At 57.3% G+C, this 13,425-nt stretch overlaps 6 protein-coding genes across 6 annotated transcripts; 3 read left to right on the forward strand and 3 right to left on the reverse strand.

Moving 5' to 3' along the window:
* Positions 1–684: 684 nt before the first annotated feature.
* On the reverse strand, positions 685–2,987 carry GGTG_13867 (hypothetical protein; the record flags this gene model as incomplete). The annotated part of the gene is made up of 6 exons (XM_009231789.1): positions 685–1,016; positions 1,091–1,185; positions 1,414–1,662; positions 2,066–2,206; positions 2,334–2,505; positions 2,804–2,987. 6 exons carry the CDS (start codon positions 2,985–2,987, stop codon positions 751–753), a joined length of 1,107 nt encoding a protein of 368 aa, XP_009230053.1. The 3' UTR covers positions 685–750.
* A 284-nt stretch (positions 2,988–3,271) lies between these two features.
* Positions 3,272–3,496, reverse strand: GGTG_13868 (hypothetical protein; the record flags this gene model as incomplete). The annotated part of the gene is made up of 1 exon (XM_009231790.1): positions 3,272–3,496. The coding sequence occupies one exon, from the start codon at positions 3,494–3,496 to the stop codon at positions 3,272–3,274; it is 225 nt and encodes a 74-aa protein (XP_009230054.1).
* A 363-nt stretch (positions 3,497–3,859) lies between these two features.
* GGTG_13869 (hypothetical protein) lies at positions 3,860–5,311 on the reverse strand (the record flags this gene model as incomplete). Its single annotated transcript, XM_009231791.1, has 5 exons — positions 3,860–3,883; positions 3,986–4,169; positions 4,398–4,450; positions 4,890–4,937; positions 5,255–5,311. 5 exons carry the CDS (start codon positions 5,309–5,311, stop codon positions 3,860–3,862), a joined length of 366 nt encoding a protein of 121 aa, XP_009230055.1.
* Positions 5,275–5,899, forward strand: GGTG_13870 (hypothetical protein; the record flags this gene model as incomplete). The annotated part of the gene is made up of 2 exons (XM_009231792.1): positions 5,275–5,755; positions 5,870–5,899. The coding sequence occupies exons 1-2, from the start codon at positions 5,549–5,551 to the stop codon at positions 5,897–5,899; spliced, it is 237 nt and encodes a 78-aa protein (XP_009230056.1). The 5' UTR covers positions 5,275–5,548.
* A 771-nt stretch (positions 5,900–6,670) lies between these two features.
* On the forward strand, positions 6,671–9,664 carry GGTG_13871 (hypothetical protein). The gene is made up of 4 exons (XM_009231793.1): positions 6,671–6,856; positions 6,937–8,686; positions 8,803–8,824; positions 8,963–9,664. The coding sequence occupies exons 1-4, from the start codon at positions 6,789–6,791 to the stop codon at positions 9,406–9,408; spliced, it is 2,286 nt and encodes a 761-aa protein (XP_009230057.1). The 5' UTR covers positions 6,671–6,788; the 3' UTR covers positions 9,409–9,664.
* Positions 9,665–12,813: 3,149 nt separating this feature from the next.
* GGTG_13872 (hypothetical protein) lies at positions 12,814–13,336 on the forward strand (the record flags this gene model as incomplete). Its single annotated transcript, XM_009231794.1, has 2 exons — positions 12,814–12,831; positions 12,890–13,336. 2 exons carry the CDS (start codon positions 12,814–12,816, stop codon positions 13,334–13,336), a joined length of 465 nt encoding a protein of 154 aa, XP_009230058.1.
* Between the last annotated feature and the right edge of the window lie 89 nt (positions 13,337–13,425).

Below are 13,425 nucleotides of genomic sequence, written 5' to 3' on the forward strand. Positions count from 1 at the left end.
CCTCCCCCGCGATATGGGGTACCGCTTATCTGGGGCGCCGCGCCGGTAGCCGGTCAGAGTTTTCTGTGGTTCTGATTTACCTGATCCATTACTTCAAACATCCGCAATGCCTTTCGGAAATGCAGACCACGATCTTTAACCAGCTGCCCAAACATGCATCGGGGCATCTCGCGGCGTCGCGTGAGGAATTGGCACTGGGGTGGGGTGTATATTTCGAGGAGGGATGGCATTGGAGATCGATTTACTTCATTGTTGTTGTATTGATCGTCACAGCGAGCCTAGTGTTTGGTGTTTCTTGGTCTATTTGGAAGGTGGATATCCAGGGTGCATTCGCGATTACGAGTTCCTGGATAACATTAGGGAGTCTGCTGCTTGGTTATCTGGCTGTGCGAGGGTCCTAAACCAGATAGTATTTAATTCATGGGTGTCATCCTGGCTTTATCTTGAGTTCTGTGCGGAGACAAAACATCAAGGCTGGCTGAGTCCTCCCCTTCCTCGTCCGATTGAATGCCAGTGACCTCCAGAACCCCCTGCTCATCCTCCCTTGAAAACCCCCAGGATCTTGCTGCGTAGCTCGCAAAATCCCAGCGGCGGCCTGTCATAACCCCACCATTCGGACCCAGACTGGGATCAAAACAGCTCCCAGAGCAGGCCCCAAACCTCCGGGGTTTTGGCAACACGAGTCTTCATTCCAGCGTAGATGAGGACTATCCGATGCCAGACGCCTCACCCAATGCTCGCCATAGGCCCCTAGCAATTGAGTCCCGTGTCGCTCGCACGATGCCGGAGTCCGCGTCGGAATTGACTCTCGGCGTTCTGTGAAAACGGTGACAGTGCTCGTTGGCGCCAAGACCGGACCCGCCACGGACGCAGCTGGCTGCGTCCGTGGTGGGTCCGGTCCACTGCCCCTATTGGCTGACGCTCGGCCCCCGTAGCCGCATCCCATAGGCGGGCCGTCTTGTCGTCAGAGCCCGACACGATCAGCCGGCCGTCCGGCGAGAAGGCGACAGCGTTGACTGTGTTCGGATAGCTTAGCGTCTGTAGATGCACACTCCAGTCTTCTGAGAGCGCCAGTGGCTGTACGATCCACTTGGGGACTCGCCGTTGGCAATCTCAAGATGCTGCTCGGAGCCAGGCAGGAAGGATCTCCATGCAGAAGCCTCCACGAAGCGCAGGCTGTCAGTGCTTCGTGGAAGGAGTAGTAGCGCATTTCGCAAGAGATGCAGAAGCACACGTGCCATCCGGCAGACCCTCGTCTACGCGCCGTGGGATCACACGTAGTCGGGCTGTTGTGCAGAAACCGTCGCGTAGCCATCCCAATTTGAGAACGAAGCATCAATAGTCCCATGTTCCAGTGGCTCTGCTCCCTTTCATGGCGGGCAGCATCCAGCCCAATCCCTCGAAGGCAGCAACCGGTGTGCTTTTTCCGACAGCGGCTCGTGCGTCTCTCCACTCTCAGTTGCAGAAGTCAAGGACCTCTCGTTAAGTATTTGAAGCTCCCCGTCTAGTTCTGGTGCAGCGCCGAGACGACTCTTGGTTGCGTACTTTAGAGCCTCCTCAGCATCTCGGTTGTCCTTGTCTTCTCCGTATGCCAGCAATCCCTCCTTTCCCCCTTGAACATTACAATCCACAGACATTTCCATCACCACTTTCTTTGGCTGGCTGCCGCCTGCAACAAAGTTACCTGATTCTCGAGCTAACACCTTTTTTGCGGCTAAATTTTCTCCTTCACGCTATTCCCCCGATCCCTCCGATACCTCTTTGAGGGTGGAACAGAAAATGGAGCAGGAACGCTGGGAAGAAGACATGGCCAGCTCAGACAATGGCCGACCAGCGTCTCCCGGCGGCAAGCACCCCAAGTTGACTGAGGACCAAAAATGCAACCCCTCGGCGGTGTCTCATGACAGCAAACACTCCAGGCCGACTGAACACCGGGACAGAGAGACACGGCCCAGAGTGGGGGTCCGGGCATGGATTGGGCGATGGATCAGCTGGGAGAATTCAGAGGAGCAACCTCCTCCAAACGAGGCCCTGATACGCGAGTTAAGGCGGCGCAGGCCCATACCTTGCGCTGTAGTGTGACGAAGGTTGGCACAGCGCATGCCACTGCGTAGCCTCTTGCGCGAGCTTGTGCATCTCGTAAGCCTGGTATGGTTCGCCGGACGTGCGCAGACGCAGGAAGGAAAGTCCTGTAGAAGGACCATCGCTGCTCGGACGTCGTCGTTATCGCCCTGGCCCTCGTCCTGATCCCTACTACATGCGGACTTCGGCTTCTTCGTTTCTGGTCGGTCTTCCCATTATCTCGGCTGCCTCCCACAACCTAGGCGTCCTACAGGAGCAAGGCGACGACTTTGAGTGTGCTGACAAAAGTTCGTTCGCCGACTGCTCCACTAGGTAGCTTGTCGAAAGCCAGGTCGTACAAGATTTGGAGTGCAGCGAACGTGATAGCGTGTTTGGGCCGGCGTAGTTCGAAGTCTTTGTTTTCCATCCCCTGGTGCAACAACGCTGGAGGCAGGTGTTATGTCGTATGCGCCGGGCAGCGCGGGTGCACGAGGACTCGATACCTAGTAAACGTTCTCCCCCGAGTCCCAATCAATCGTATAGGGGCAAGTTCGCACCATCGGCTCAAGACGCGGAAATTGTGCTGGTTGCGGACAACGATCGCATGTCTCCCGTAGTCTTGGGTGCCGCGTAAAGAGAGGCGTCGATATCTTAGGCACGGCATCCTTTGGTGTAGAGCAATAGTTGGGAGGAGAGTTGTCGGGAGAGTTGTGAGTTGTAACTAGGCCGCGTTTCTGCCTACGTAGCCGGAGATAGAGGTAGGCGACGGGATGACCTCGTCCATCGGGCTTGAGGAAACGAGCGACCTGGCGGCACTCCTCGGCACTCCTCGGTAGGAACACACCATCCCAAATCGGCCGAAGGCGGCGGATAGGAGGCGGCGTTCCGATGTGGGGCTCCGGTGCTCCGATGATGCCGAACCGCATATATGTGCCGCCTTTCCATGTGCCGCATTGTGATCCTCACCAACGATTTGTTCTACCATTCGACCCGGTATTGACAATTCATTTCTATTCCTTGAAACACGAAGTCCTGCTTCTATTGCGGGCGGGCCACCACCTGGGCCACCCCCTGCAGACCGTCCAGCGACAATGCCATCACACCGTTTCCCTGGCGCCCCGCGCCAGCGCATCCCACCTTTCCCACACAACAATACAGACCATCACCACCTTCTTCGTTGCCCTGTTGCCCTGTAATAGCTTCTAACTCCCTAGGTGCTGGCTGGCTTCGCTTGCCCCGAGCTTCTAGTCAGGTTGTTCCGCATGTACTGGTTGGAGTTGTTGATGTCCTTCTGGTGGTCCCAGATAACCCGGAACAGGAAGTACTCTTTCTCGGGAAGGCTGGAGCCCGAAGAGAAGCACGAGTTGGCAGGTTGAGTGGCGAAGATCCTTTCGTCCCTTTTGGGGCCAGCAATGCCAAGTTGCTCTCCCATCATCTCGGCCCAGTGAGCGATGCTGGTCGCTGGTCGCGACTTTCGGTGGAGCGACGCCAGGAGGCATTGTGACTGTCTCTGCTGAAAGAAGAGTGAATGAAGAGGATTGGTGGGACGACCGAGAAGGAAGGCAGCGGAGAGCAGCTGTTGAGTGATGTACAAGCATCGATGGCGAAGGAGCTTATTTAGGGACGGGCGCTCCTGCCCTCCTGGTGAAACTCGCGCCGCCCTGATAATGCGAGGCGACTCGAAGAGAAACGGGCCGAGTTTGTATGATGCTTGCGATGTTGGAGAGACGTCGGTCGAGCGTGGCTGCCTGCCAGAGTCGGCGAATGTTTTGAGGAATGTCGCGAGTTAATGCCAAGTTCAGAGGGAGGGTGGCTCGGGGCGCTGAATCGAGGGCAGGCAGGTCAGCAAAGCCAAGTAGGCGAGCGAAAGCGGCCGAGATTTGTTGGAACGGAGAGCTGGGTTTGGCGTCGAGGGTGAACTTACCAAACCCAACTTGCGCGATCTACAGACCGCGGGAGCGCCCCGACCGACCGAGGCAATGTAGGCCGGCACAATGCAGCGCTGTTGGGGAGGAGAGCTTGGGATGCGCGAGTGGTGATTGCGACAGCCGGCGAAACGCAGGAGCGCTGTGGGAGAAGTTGACTGCGGACAAAGTGGTTGACGGAGACTGCAAGGCGAGAAATTTAAGAGGCCTGGGTCGGGCGTAAAAATTATATGGTAAGTAGAAGGCAGGACTTAAAAGGCGCAAGGAAGGCAGAGAAAGGAAAGCAGGACCATCTGGATGTTCCCGCCTGCAGGCTCTCCGGCCCCACTCTGCCGCCGATACGGCCCGGCCCCGATCCGCAAACCCCACCAATTGCAACCCATCCGCCCGATTTAAACCGCCAAGACTCACATAGGCAAGCCCATGAGCGCAGGCAACAATTCGATGACGCCAGCCAACGCGAACTGGGCCAATTTCCCACGTCAGTGAAACTGGAGGGGGTGCAGCTATTTAGACGCAGAACACCAAGCACTTGAAGCAGGGGACGGCCAGAGGTCAGCGTCCTGTATTTTTGGCTCTGTTCAACGATTCCAGTGTCCACTCAATTGTCCACTAGTATACCCACTGTTCCAACACCCCTCGAGTCGTCTCTTCCACCGCCTGTAACTCGTCCACAAGTTGTCCAAATGGTGATGCCAGCTCCTCATCCGGTGCACCACCCAAATCCTTCTCAGCCAGGTGCCTGGAAAAGCGCTGATAGCAACCCAAACTCGTGTCGTCGCAGGAATCTCTCCTCTTCAGATATTCCAAGAACCGGGTCCCATGTCGTGAATAGTTCTTGAACCCTGTCACCGGGTCGGAAATCGAGGAGTCGTTGCAGAACTCAGCCCAACATTGTCGTACGCGAGAAAGTAGCTTGTCCATGGGTGACCGTGGCGTGTAGTCCTCCTCCTAGCACTGTCTATCGTTAAGCGACCCCTGCCTTAGGTCGTCCATTTGACCAATCATCGCAAACAGGAAGTATAACGCCGTACGGTGGGTAAAGGGTGTCGCGTGAGTCGCTGTTGAGAGTGCGTCGCTGCAGGTGCTGTGCGACGAGAACCAAGAACGCGTGAGTCCGTCCTGGCGGCTTTTAATGCACAGCTATGCGGCTGCTGCCTGCAGTGTGCGTAATGCGCACGGATGCGGCATCCAATCCCAGAACGTGCATGGAATCGCGGGTGTTGTTGGCGTTCCAGGTAACTACATCCAAATTAGGCCGGAGTCACATCTTGCGATGACTTGCACCAGTTGCCCTGCATGAAAGAGGGTGTCTTGCTGCCCATTGTCCAAGAGTGCCACTACAACTCTCACTTGGGCGACCAACAGGCAACCGAGCTAGCCGCCGCTTTTCAGCCTAACCCCGCGCTACAGAATGCAGCTGTTCGCTTCTCATCTTTGCCGCCGTTGCGATCAGGTCACACGGTTACCAGAACCCGCTCAAGACAGCGAGTATAGCGAACAGATCCTAGACAATTTTTCGGTGCGAGAATCTTCGTCAATCCATTCGGATTATTCCAATCATGACACGGATGACGTTGGATAGCGCCGATCACTACACCGTCGGGTGGATCGCGGCGCTCCCCATCGAACGCGCCGCGGCGACCGCATTGCTCGATGAGCGCCACCATGAGCCTCAAGGTTTTTCACAGCACCCAAGCGATACAAACTCGTACACCTGGGGCCGGATGGGAGAGCACAACATCATGATCGCCTCGCTCCCAGCAGGGGTGTGGCTTGAACCCCCCCCCCTCCCCCCCCCTCCCCCCCCCCCCTCTTTCCCTTTCACCGTAAGACGGGGAGGGGACCAGGTCTGACTAACACAAAGAGTGTCTTCCAACAAGGAGGAAGGCAATGGGATTTTGGATGTTTAGAGCGGAAGGACAAAGGGAAAAGATCAAACGTGTCGGTATACTGCCTCTGAAAGCTGCTTCCGAGTAAGAATCGAGAGCTTAGCATTGGGTCCAATGCGACACCACTCTATTCTGAAAAGGGATATTTTCGGCTGGCTAAGGTAGAGTTACACTGCAGGCCTGGCCGCTGAGCCACAAAACCCTCCCCAGTGACAAACGGCAGGTTGGCGGCTAGCGAGCTCAGCCACCACGCGCGTCCTTTCAGCTCCCGATCTGCCTTACCAAACAGGGAATGGGCGTTGTGGCGCCCAGTCGTCCGCCTTTCCCCGCCTCTGGTCGCTGCCGTTGACATTGGGCAGCAAAAAAAGGCTTTGCCACTACCACTGAACCAAACCCGTTGCCCGACTCACAATCCCCTGCCTTCCCCATAGCGCCTCACCAAGAGAGCACCCCCTTTGGACCATCAAGGGCGTTCTTCGAATCCGGAGCGAATTTCTCGCCGAGCCATGGGTAGAAGCTCACGAGATGATGCTCTCTGCGGGCGTTGCCAAGAGCTCTCGGTGGATGACTTGCTCTCGGATGCCGGGCTCGACTTCGGACGCCGGAGAGACGTCATGAGAAGCAGTTGCCGCCTCTGCATGCTGGTCGCGCAAGAGCTCCAAGTCTGCGTTGCCTACTGCACTTCGTGGCCACGACTCAAGACACCGAGCGCGGGCATGCGCCGAGCCCCCGGCCCAGGCGAGAATGTCCGCGTCTGGGCCAGGCACACGAGGCCTACGGGGATGCTCACCTCCGCCAGGGCCCCTGATTCGAGTCCGCGGCCGGAGGGCTTTTGGATAACGTCTTCGAGTCAGACCATCGACATGCCGCTGCTCAAGACGTTCCGGCCATTGCCGTGGAACCAAAACATATGTGCAGGCCAGAAACAAGAGAGTCACCAGTTCTGTCTACATTACCTTCGGCTCTCTGCCTGGACAGGTATGAACCTGGGACTCGAACCTTACGCTGCTTTTCTGATCATCTGACCGTATTGCTTTATGTGAGCTGCGAGCTGGTAGGGTCGCCTCTCCAAAATCGCATTACATTGTCTGCAGTCCGCTTAAGCAAGCCGGCCTCTGCGGATCAATACCGCATTATACGCAGATGGATCCAGACTTGCGGGAAGAGCACACAGAATGCAAGCACTGGACATCCCGCTCGAGCTTCTTACCCTCCAGGCTTCTCGACGTTACCAATCCTGTCCAGCTCAGGCTCGTCGAGTCTAATCGACTCCCGGAGAGCGCCGCCACCACCTCCTCCTCCCCGCCGTATATTGCGCTAAGTTACTGCTGGGGCCGTGTGCCATTCCCGTACGTGACCACGCCGGAAAACATCGGGGTGAGAAAGACGCAGGGTTTTCGAGAGCGTGTGCTCCCCCGCACGATTCGTGACGCCGTGGCCATCACAAGACAGCTAGGGGTCGCATATCTTTGGGTCGACGCCCTCTGCATCCTGCAGGGACCAACCCCTGAAGCGAGGAAAGACTGGGAGCAAGAGGCAAGGCGCATGCACAGCGTCTACTACGGCGCCTTCCTGACCGTCGCCGCGGCCTGGGCCGCCAGCGCCGACCAGGGCGTCTTCCCGGGACCTTACGACGTCACCGCCACCGGCATCGACGTCTCGCCGAGGTCGGGGCGCTATCCAGAGCTGAATGGCATTGCACGGGCGGGCGAGGATCGCTTCGTCGAACCGGTGAGCGAGCCGCTCTACCGGCGCGGCTGGACGCTGCAGGAGCGGCACCTGTCGCGGCGACTCCTGATCTATACCCGCGACAGGGTCTCCTGGGAGTGTCAGCACGGCCAGAACACGGAGAACGATAACCACGGCATTGCCCTTATGACCGGTTCCATGCGCTTCCTCACGGGGGTTACGGGGGAAGAGTTGGGGTTCCGCTGGCGTGAATTGGTCCAGGACTTTTCGGGCCGACGGATCTCGGTCGCGACCGACAAGCTCCCCGCCATCGCGGGCCTGGCCAGGGCGATGCAGGACCGGACCGGGGACACGTATCTGGCCGGGTTGTGGAGGAAGACCATGTGCAGCAATCTGCTCTGGGTCCACGTGGGCTTCCCGGCCCGCAGAGGCTGGGGCGGCCCGCGAGGGTTTCCGTCGAGGTACAGGGCGCCGTCGTGGTCGTGGGCCGCCGTTGACGGGAGCGTGAACTTCGGCCCGGGCTACTCATTGGGTTGGCGCCGCGCTGGCCCGCAGCTTCGGAGGCGCAGGCTCAGGACCGGCCAGAGACGCCCCCGGGTGGACGAGGACCTTTCCTGCCAGGCCAAGGTCCTGGGCTGCGAGGTCGTTGCGGCCGGCAGCACCGGCACGTTCGGCGAGATCTCTGGCGGCTACCTCGACATCCAGGGCCCTCTCATGGATGCGTCGCTCCTGGAGTACCACCAACCCTCCCCCGACTTTTCACAGGATGAGTCCAATGGCAATGGCGGCCACTGCCAGCGCAAGACCCGGGACAGTGAGGACGGCATGCGACCACTACCCAGACATCAGGCGGCTTGGCGTTTCCAGCTTAAAATCTTCTTGGACGGCAAGGATGGGGACATCACCTCGAAGCCCCTGGATGTTCCCTTGGATCTTGCTGGAGTCTGGCTTCTCCTCATCCAGCGCAGGATAATGCTAGTGTTGCGTCGTTGCGAAGAGGAGGGAGCCGGCCCCGAGGACCTCCCGACGTTTAAGCGCGTCGGCCTTGCTGTTCATGGCAGAGCCCCGTACAGCCCAATGGACCGCAAGATGTGGTTCTCCAAGTTTGAGGACAAGGCCGTCAGGATTATATGACACTACAATGAGTAGAAGAGGGAAACATTGATGGTGTGACTGAAAGGTCGAATCTGTTCTACAAGCGTTGAGGATGTTGAAGAACGAGCTCCTCCAATCAGCCCCCTTGCTCGGCCGTCCGGCGTATGGCTGCACGACATTTGTGTTCTGGTAGCTGAGCAGCTAACATCAAGATTGGAGAGAGCTACATTTTACGTGGTGGTGCGTAGATAAAAGGGGGAACAAGAACATGATTGCTGACGAAAAATCACTCCCGAGCAGGGATCGGAATCGGCGGAGTGCTTACCAAGGCTGGACCACTGTCGCTCGCTCTTGGCTACACGTTCTGGGGACTTCTCTACATCTGGCCGCTCAACCTGTGCGTCGCCGAGATGTGCGCCTACCTGCCGATCCGCGGCTCCATCTTCGAGCTCGCGAGCCGCTTCGTCGACCCAGCCCTCGGCTTTGCCATGGGCTGGACATACTTCTTCGCCAGCCTCATGCTCGTCTGCACCGAGTACCCTGCTATCGCCACCGTTATCCGGTACTGGGACTCCAGCACGAATCCCGCCGCGTGGATCGCCGTTGCCATGTTCTCGTGCATTATTGTCAACCTGGTTGCCGTCAAATGGTACGGCGAGGCCGAGTTCATCATGGCGTCCACAAAAGTCCTGCTTCTTTTCGCCCTTATCCTGATCACCGTCATCACCATGGCCGGCGGTCTATGACTGTGATGTGTTGTGGTGTAGAAAAAGGCAGTGGGCCGGCTGAACGCATTGTGTATGTATCCTGGAGGCAATATTGTTGGAGGGGAAAAGGGAGGGCCTATGTTACGCATTCCTAAGCGACGTAAACGCCGAGGAAAACCCCCACTCCGAGGCAAGCAGCTTCTGCAAAGCGCGCTGGTTCACCCGCGGATGGACGCTCCAAGAACTTATCGCGCCGGGTGTAGTCTACTTCTACCAGTAACCCAGAGCTCCCTCCACATGTCGTAAACCTTACCCATGCCGGGGCCTGCGACCGGAAAAGCCTTGTTTACCTATGTGGCTCCATTTGCCTCGGACGTGGGATTCCTTCACATGCATTATGCAGGATTGTTACAGGAAACATTGGGGTGTGAGATTTGCAAGGCCAGGCAGCGCCAATACCGCTGTCCGTTGGAACAGCTTCGCGGCGGAATGCTGTCAACCGGCCTTTCGATGAAATGTTGGGCTGCGCGTCCTGTACGGCAGCAGAGATCAGCAATGCCGGTGTGCTTTGCCAACCATTTGCCTGGCATGATGGCACACTGGCTCCTTCTAAAGACCGAACATGTTGACCAATAGTGTGCCTGCCGGCGAGGAGCTCGACATAATGTGCGAGCCAGAATAGGGACCAAAGTTGCGGGAACGAGGAAGAGCAAATGGTGACAGCTACATTTGAAATCGGCCGTGGGAGGGCATGGTCGGTCATTTATAAAAGGAGCATTAGCCCTGACAACGAGTGGAGATGCGATGGAAAGTCAGCCTTGAGCCTCGATAAGCAGGCATGCGGCTCGCGACACACGCGAGTCAGGCCGGCACCTCGTCTTGCGACGGCCAGGTGCGCGGGCGGGGTCAGGAAACGGACGGGTCGCGCCCGCCTTCACGCTCAACTGCAAAAGACCTCACCAGGTCGGAGGGCGGCCCAGCCAGGGCGAGGCGGCACCCGTACAGGCTGATGCGGTCCCGCCTATTTTATCTACCCCTCCGCTTTCAACCCTTGAGGGTAAGAGCGTCCTGCGCGACTGGCAGGGAGGTTAAGGATCAGCGATTGGGGATTACGCGCAGTTTAGGCGCGTAGGGATGCAGAGCCGAACAGCTGTCGTTTGATCGGCAAGGTTGGTTCGCAACGTACGGTATGGACAACGGCAAAATGGATGCCTTGTTCCCCTGTCTGCGGAGTATCCTAAACAAGCCCATCCTAAACAAAGTACTGTTTAGTACCGCCCTTGTCACGATCTTCTAACCAAGTAAGTGCATCGTTCCGTCGCGCTGGGCAGCAGCAAATGTGATTCACGCGGACCAGCGCCGAGCTGCCGCGGAGAACGACGCGGAGCACGACGCGGAGCACGACATGACGTACGTGCACGCTACCGCGCGATCACTCCACGCTTGTGCACGGCCCTACTCCCGCCATCGGGGACTGTGACCCGTGCACCAACGCGTTTTTAGAGGTGATCTCGGCGCTTCTTGATCGTCATGTTCTGCGGCTTGCCTTGTCACGGCGTACGGAGCCTTGACTGTTCTGCCGTCAATGTTTCATGGATAGAAGCTAAAGGGCCTGGTGGAGGAGCCGATATTTGTGGCAAAAGGTATGGCTGACACTTTTTGGCAATCACAGCATTTTACGCCATGCCGCCGTGGATCGCTTTGGAAGTCTGACCGATCCTGGGACTGTATCTTCGTCGAACATCTCAACGTAGGCTCAATAAAAACGCTAGCCGGGTCTCTCCAGCAAGACGAGAACTCTACAGCCCCGGTGAGAAGCGAGGCGTGGGAACGCGACACACATCTTAAGTGATTTTCACGCCCTGCTGCCTGTGCCTCCTAGCTGCTTTTCTAGTTCCCCCCGCCCCCGTAACCTGCCCCAGTTTCTCGCGGCGGCTAGCAGGGAGTTGTGAGGATCAACAATCGGGAAGCACCCAGACCAGGCTCATAGAAACGCCAAGTCGGCGGGAATCCTGCGGACGGTGCGGACGAGCACCATACGGATTCCTTGTTTCGCTATACGTAAAGTCAAGTCTACCAATACGTCAATTCAGAGGCAAAGCACTCTTTTACGCCGCCCTGGTCGCGACGCACTTGGCTCAGGCCTACCAACACGTACGAAGCACGCCGGCCCGTGTTAAACGCGCTTCGACGCGGACCGTGACCAGTGCGCGCGCCGTAACAGTGGCCCGTGCACCAACCCGTCGCCAGTTGGCAACTTAGGCCCGCCTGGAAGATGTGTCGCGCGACCTGGCAGCATCTCGTAGAAACTTTAGGTTTGGTTCGGAGCCGCAGTCAGCGTGCTTAATGTGAATCTGCAATACACCGCCCTGCAGTGACTTAGCGTTTTGCCATCTCGGCGCTTGCTTCGGCTCCGTCTCGAACGTCGACGGCGTGTCTGCGGAGTTTACCACTCAGGTTCTGGGAGGTTTTCCGTAGGATGTGACCTGAACATCGGGCGCTAGATCTGGCGACTGCGCGAAATGGGTTGTGCATGGACAACAGTGCTTCGTTTGTGATATTGCCACAATGCTTTCTCCTCCAGAGATGAACCCCTAATTGCCCGGCTAGTTATTTGAAAAGGGAACCCTGTACCTCGAGAATGATGTAGTGGTTCATATACCCGGAAACTCTAAAATTGTGTGTGCAAACAAAAATGAAGGCATACGCGCTTGCAATCTATTGTAACTGCCATGCTTGGGCCCTGTGTTATACCGCACTCCCCGCTGCCCTGCCAAGATTGAAAGCGGGTCTGGATCACAGCTTATCAAATCGGCATTTTTTTACGACTTTTCTGGTTGGCTTCTGGTTGGCTTCTGGCCTGGCGTTTGGCTACCTGCTTCGGACGGCGAAGGGAAGGCCTATGAGGGCATCGCAGCCGCGATCGATTGGGCGTGAAAGCTCTGCGTCTTTTAAGGTTTCTGGTAATCTGTTTGCAGTCGTACTAAATACCTCAATTGGTCGATCATGCTGCAGGATGAAAGTCGGCAGCATTACATATTTTCCGATCACTATAATCCGCGAAACTATCTTTCCGCCGACACCTTTGGATCCTTGCAGGCTTCCCCAACGATTTCCCTTATCCGAGCATACAATCCTATCCCTTGTCTTTCCCATCTCCTACCATTCGGAAATACCGCTTTCCGTAGTCTGTCCCAAGGTATCAATGGCTGGTAGTCTGGCGTGAAGTTCTTTTCCACGGATTTGATAAAGTCACTTTCATAAGACACTTATCCCTTCTCCATTACCAACAATTCCATATTAATGTAATTCCACTGTCAAACTCCGGAATGACTCTGCTTTTATTTGGCCCGTCGTAATAGACGCATAGTTATCCGGAATACGACCCAAAAGAATAACTCGAGATCGTGCATAAAAGAATGCTGCTCGCCGAAAAGCGCACCGATGGCCATGAAAGCCCGCGTACTGGTTTTACCCTTTGCTCCGGAGGAGCCCTCTCGTCGCTCTCGCCGTCAAAAAGGGCGTGAGCAAGCTGGGCTCCGCCGTCAGTGCGGTCAGGGACGTCGCCAATCAAGGAGAGGAGAAGGCCGAAGACACCGTCAAAGGTGGCGAGGAGAGGGCAGAGGATACTGCCAAGGAAGGAGAAGAGAAGCTCGGCGAGACCGAGGTCCAAGCCGGCGAGACTGCCGAGGGTGCCAAGGGCGCCGCGGCGGATGCCGGCGAGCAGGCCGGTGAGGCGGCCGAAGACGTGGCTGATCAAATCGACTTTTCCATCCTCAAGGGAGGTAAGGTCAACAAGTGCGGCAACATCGTTAACGGCGACGGCGAAGTGGTCGACCGCATCAAGGAGGGCGTCCCGGGGCACCTCGTGGGCAAGCGCGTGGACGAGACGGGCGCCATCTGGAACGACAGTGGCGCCGTCATCAGCCGCGCCGAGCCCATCCCCGAGAACGAGCTCGAGTCATGACAGAGTCGGCCCCCTTCGAGGCCTTCCCCGACGCCGTGGTCAACTCCAGGGGCATGGTCGTCTTCGAGGGCGAGGAGATCGGCAAGGTC

Source organism: Gaeumannomyces tritici, assembly GCF_000145635.1.
Source record: "Gaeumannomyces tritici R3-111a-1 unplaced genomic scaffold supercont2.69, whole genome shotgun sequence".
Taxonomy (NCBI): Eukaryota; Fungi; Ascomycota; class Sordariomycetes; order Magnaporthales; family Magnaporthaceae; genus Gaeumannomyces; species Gaeumannomyces tritici.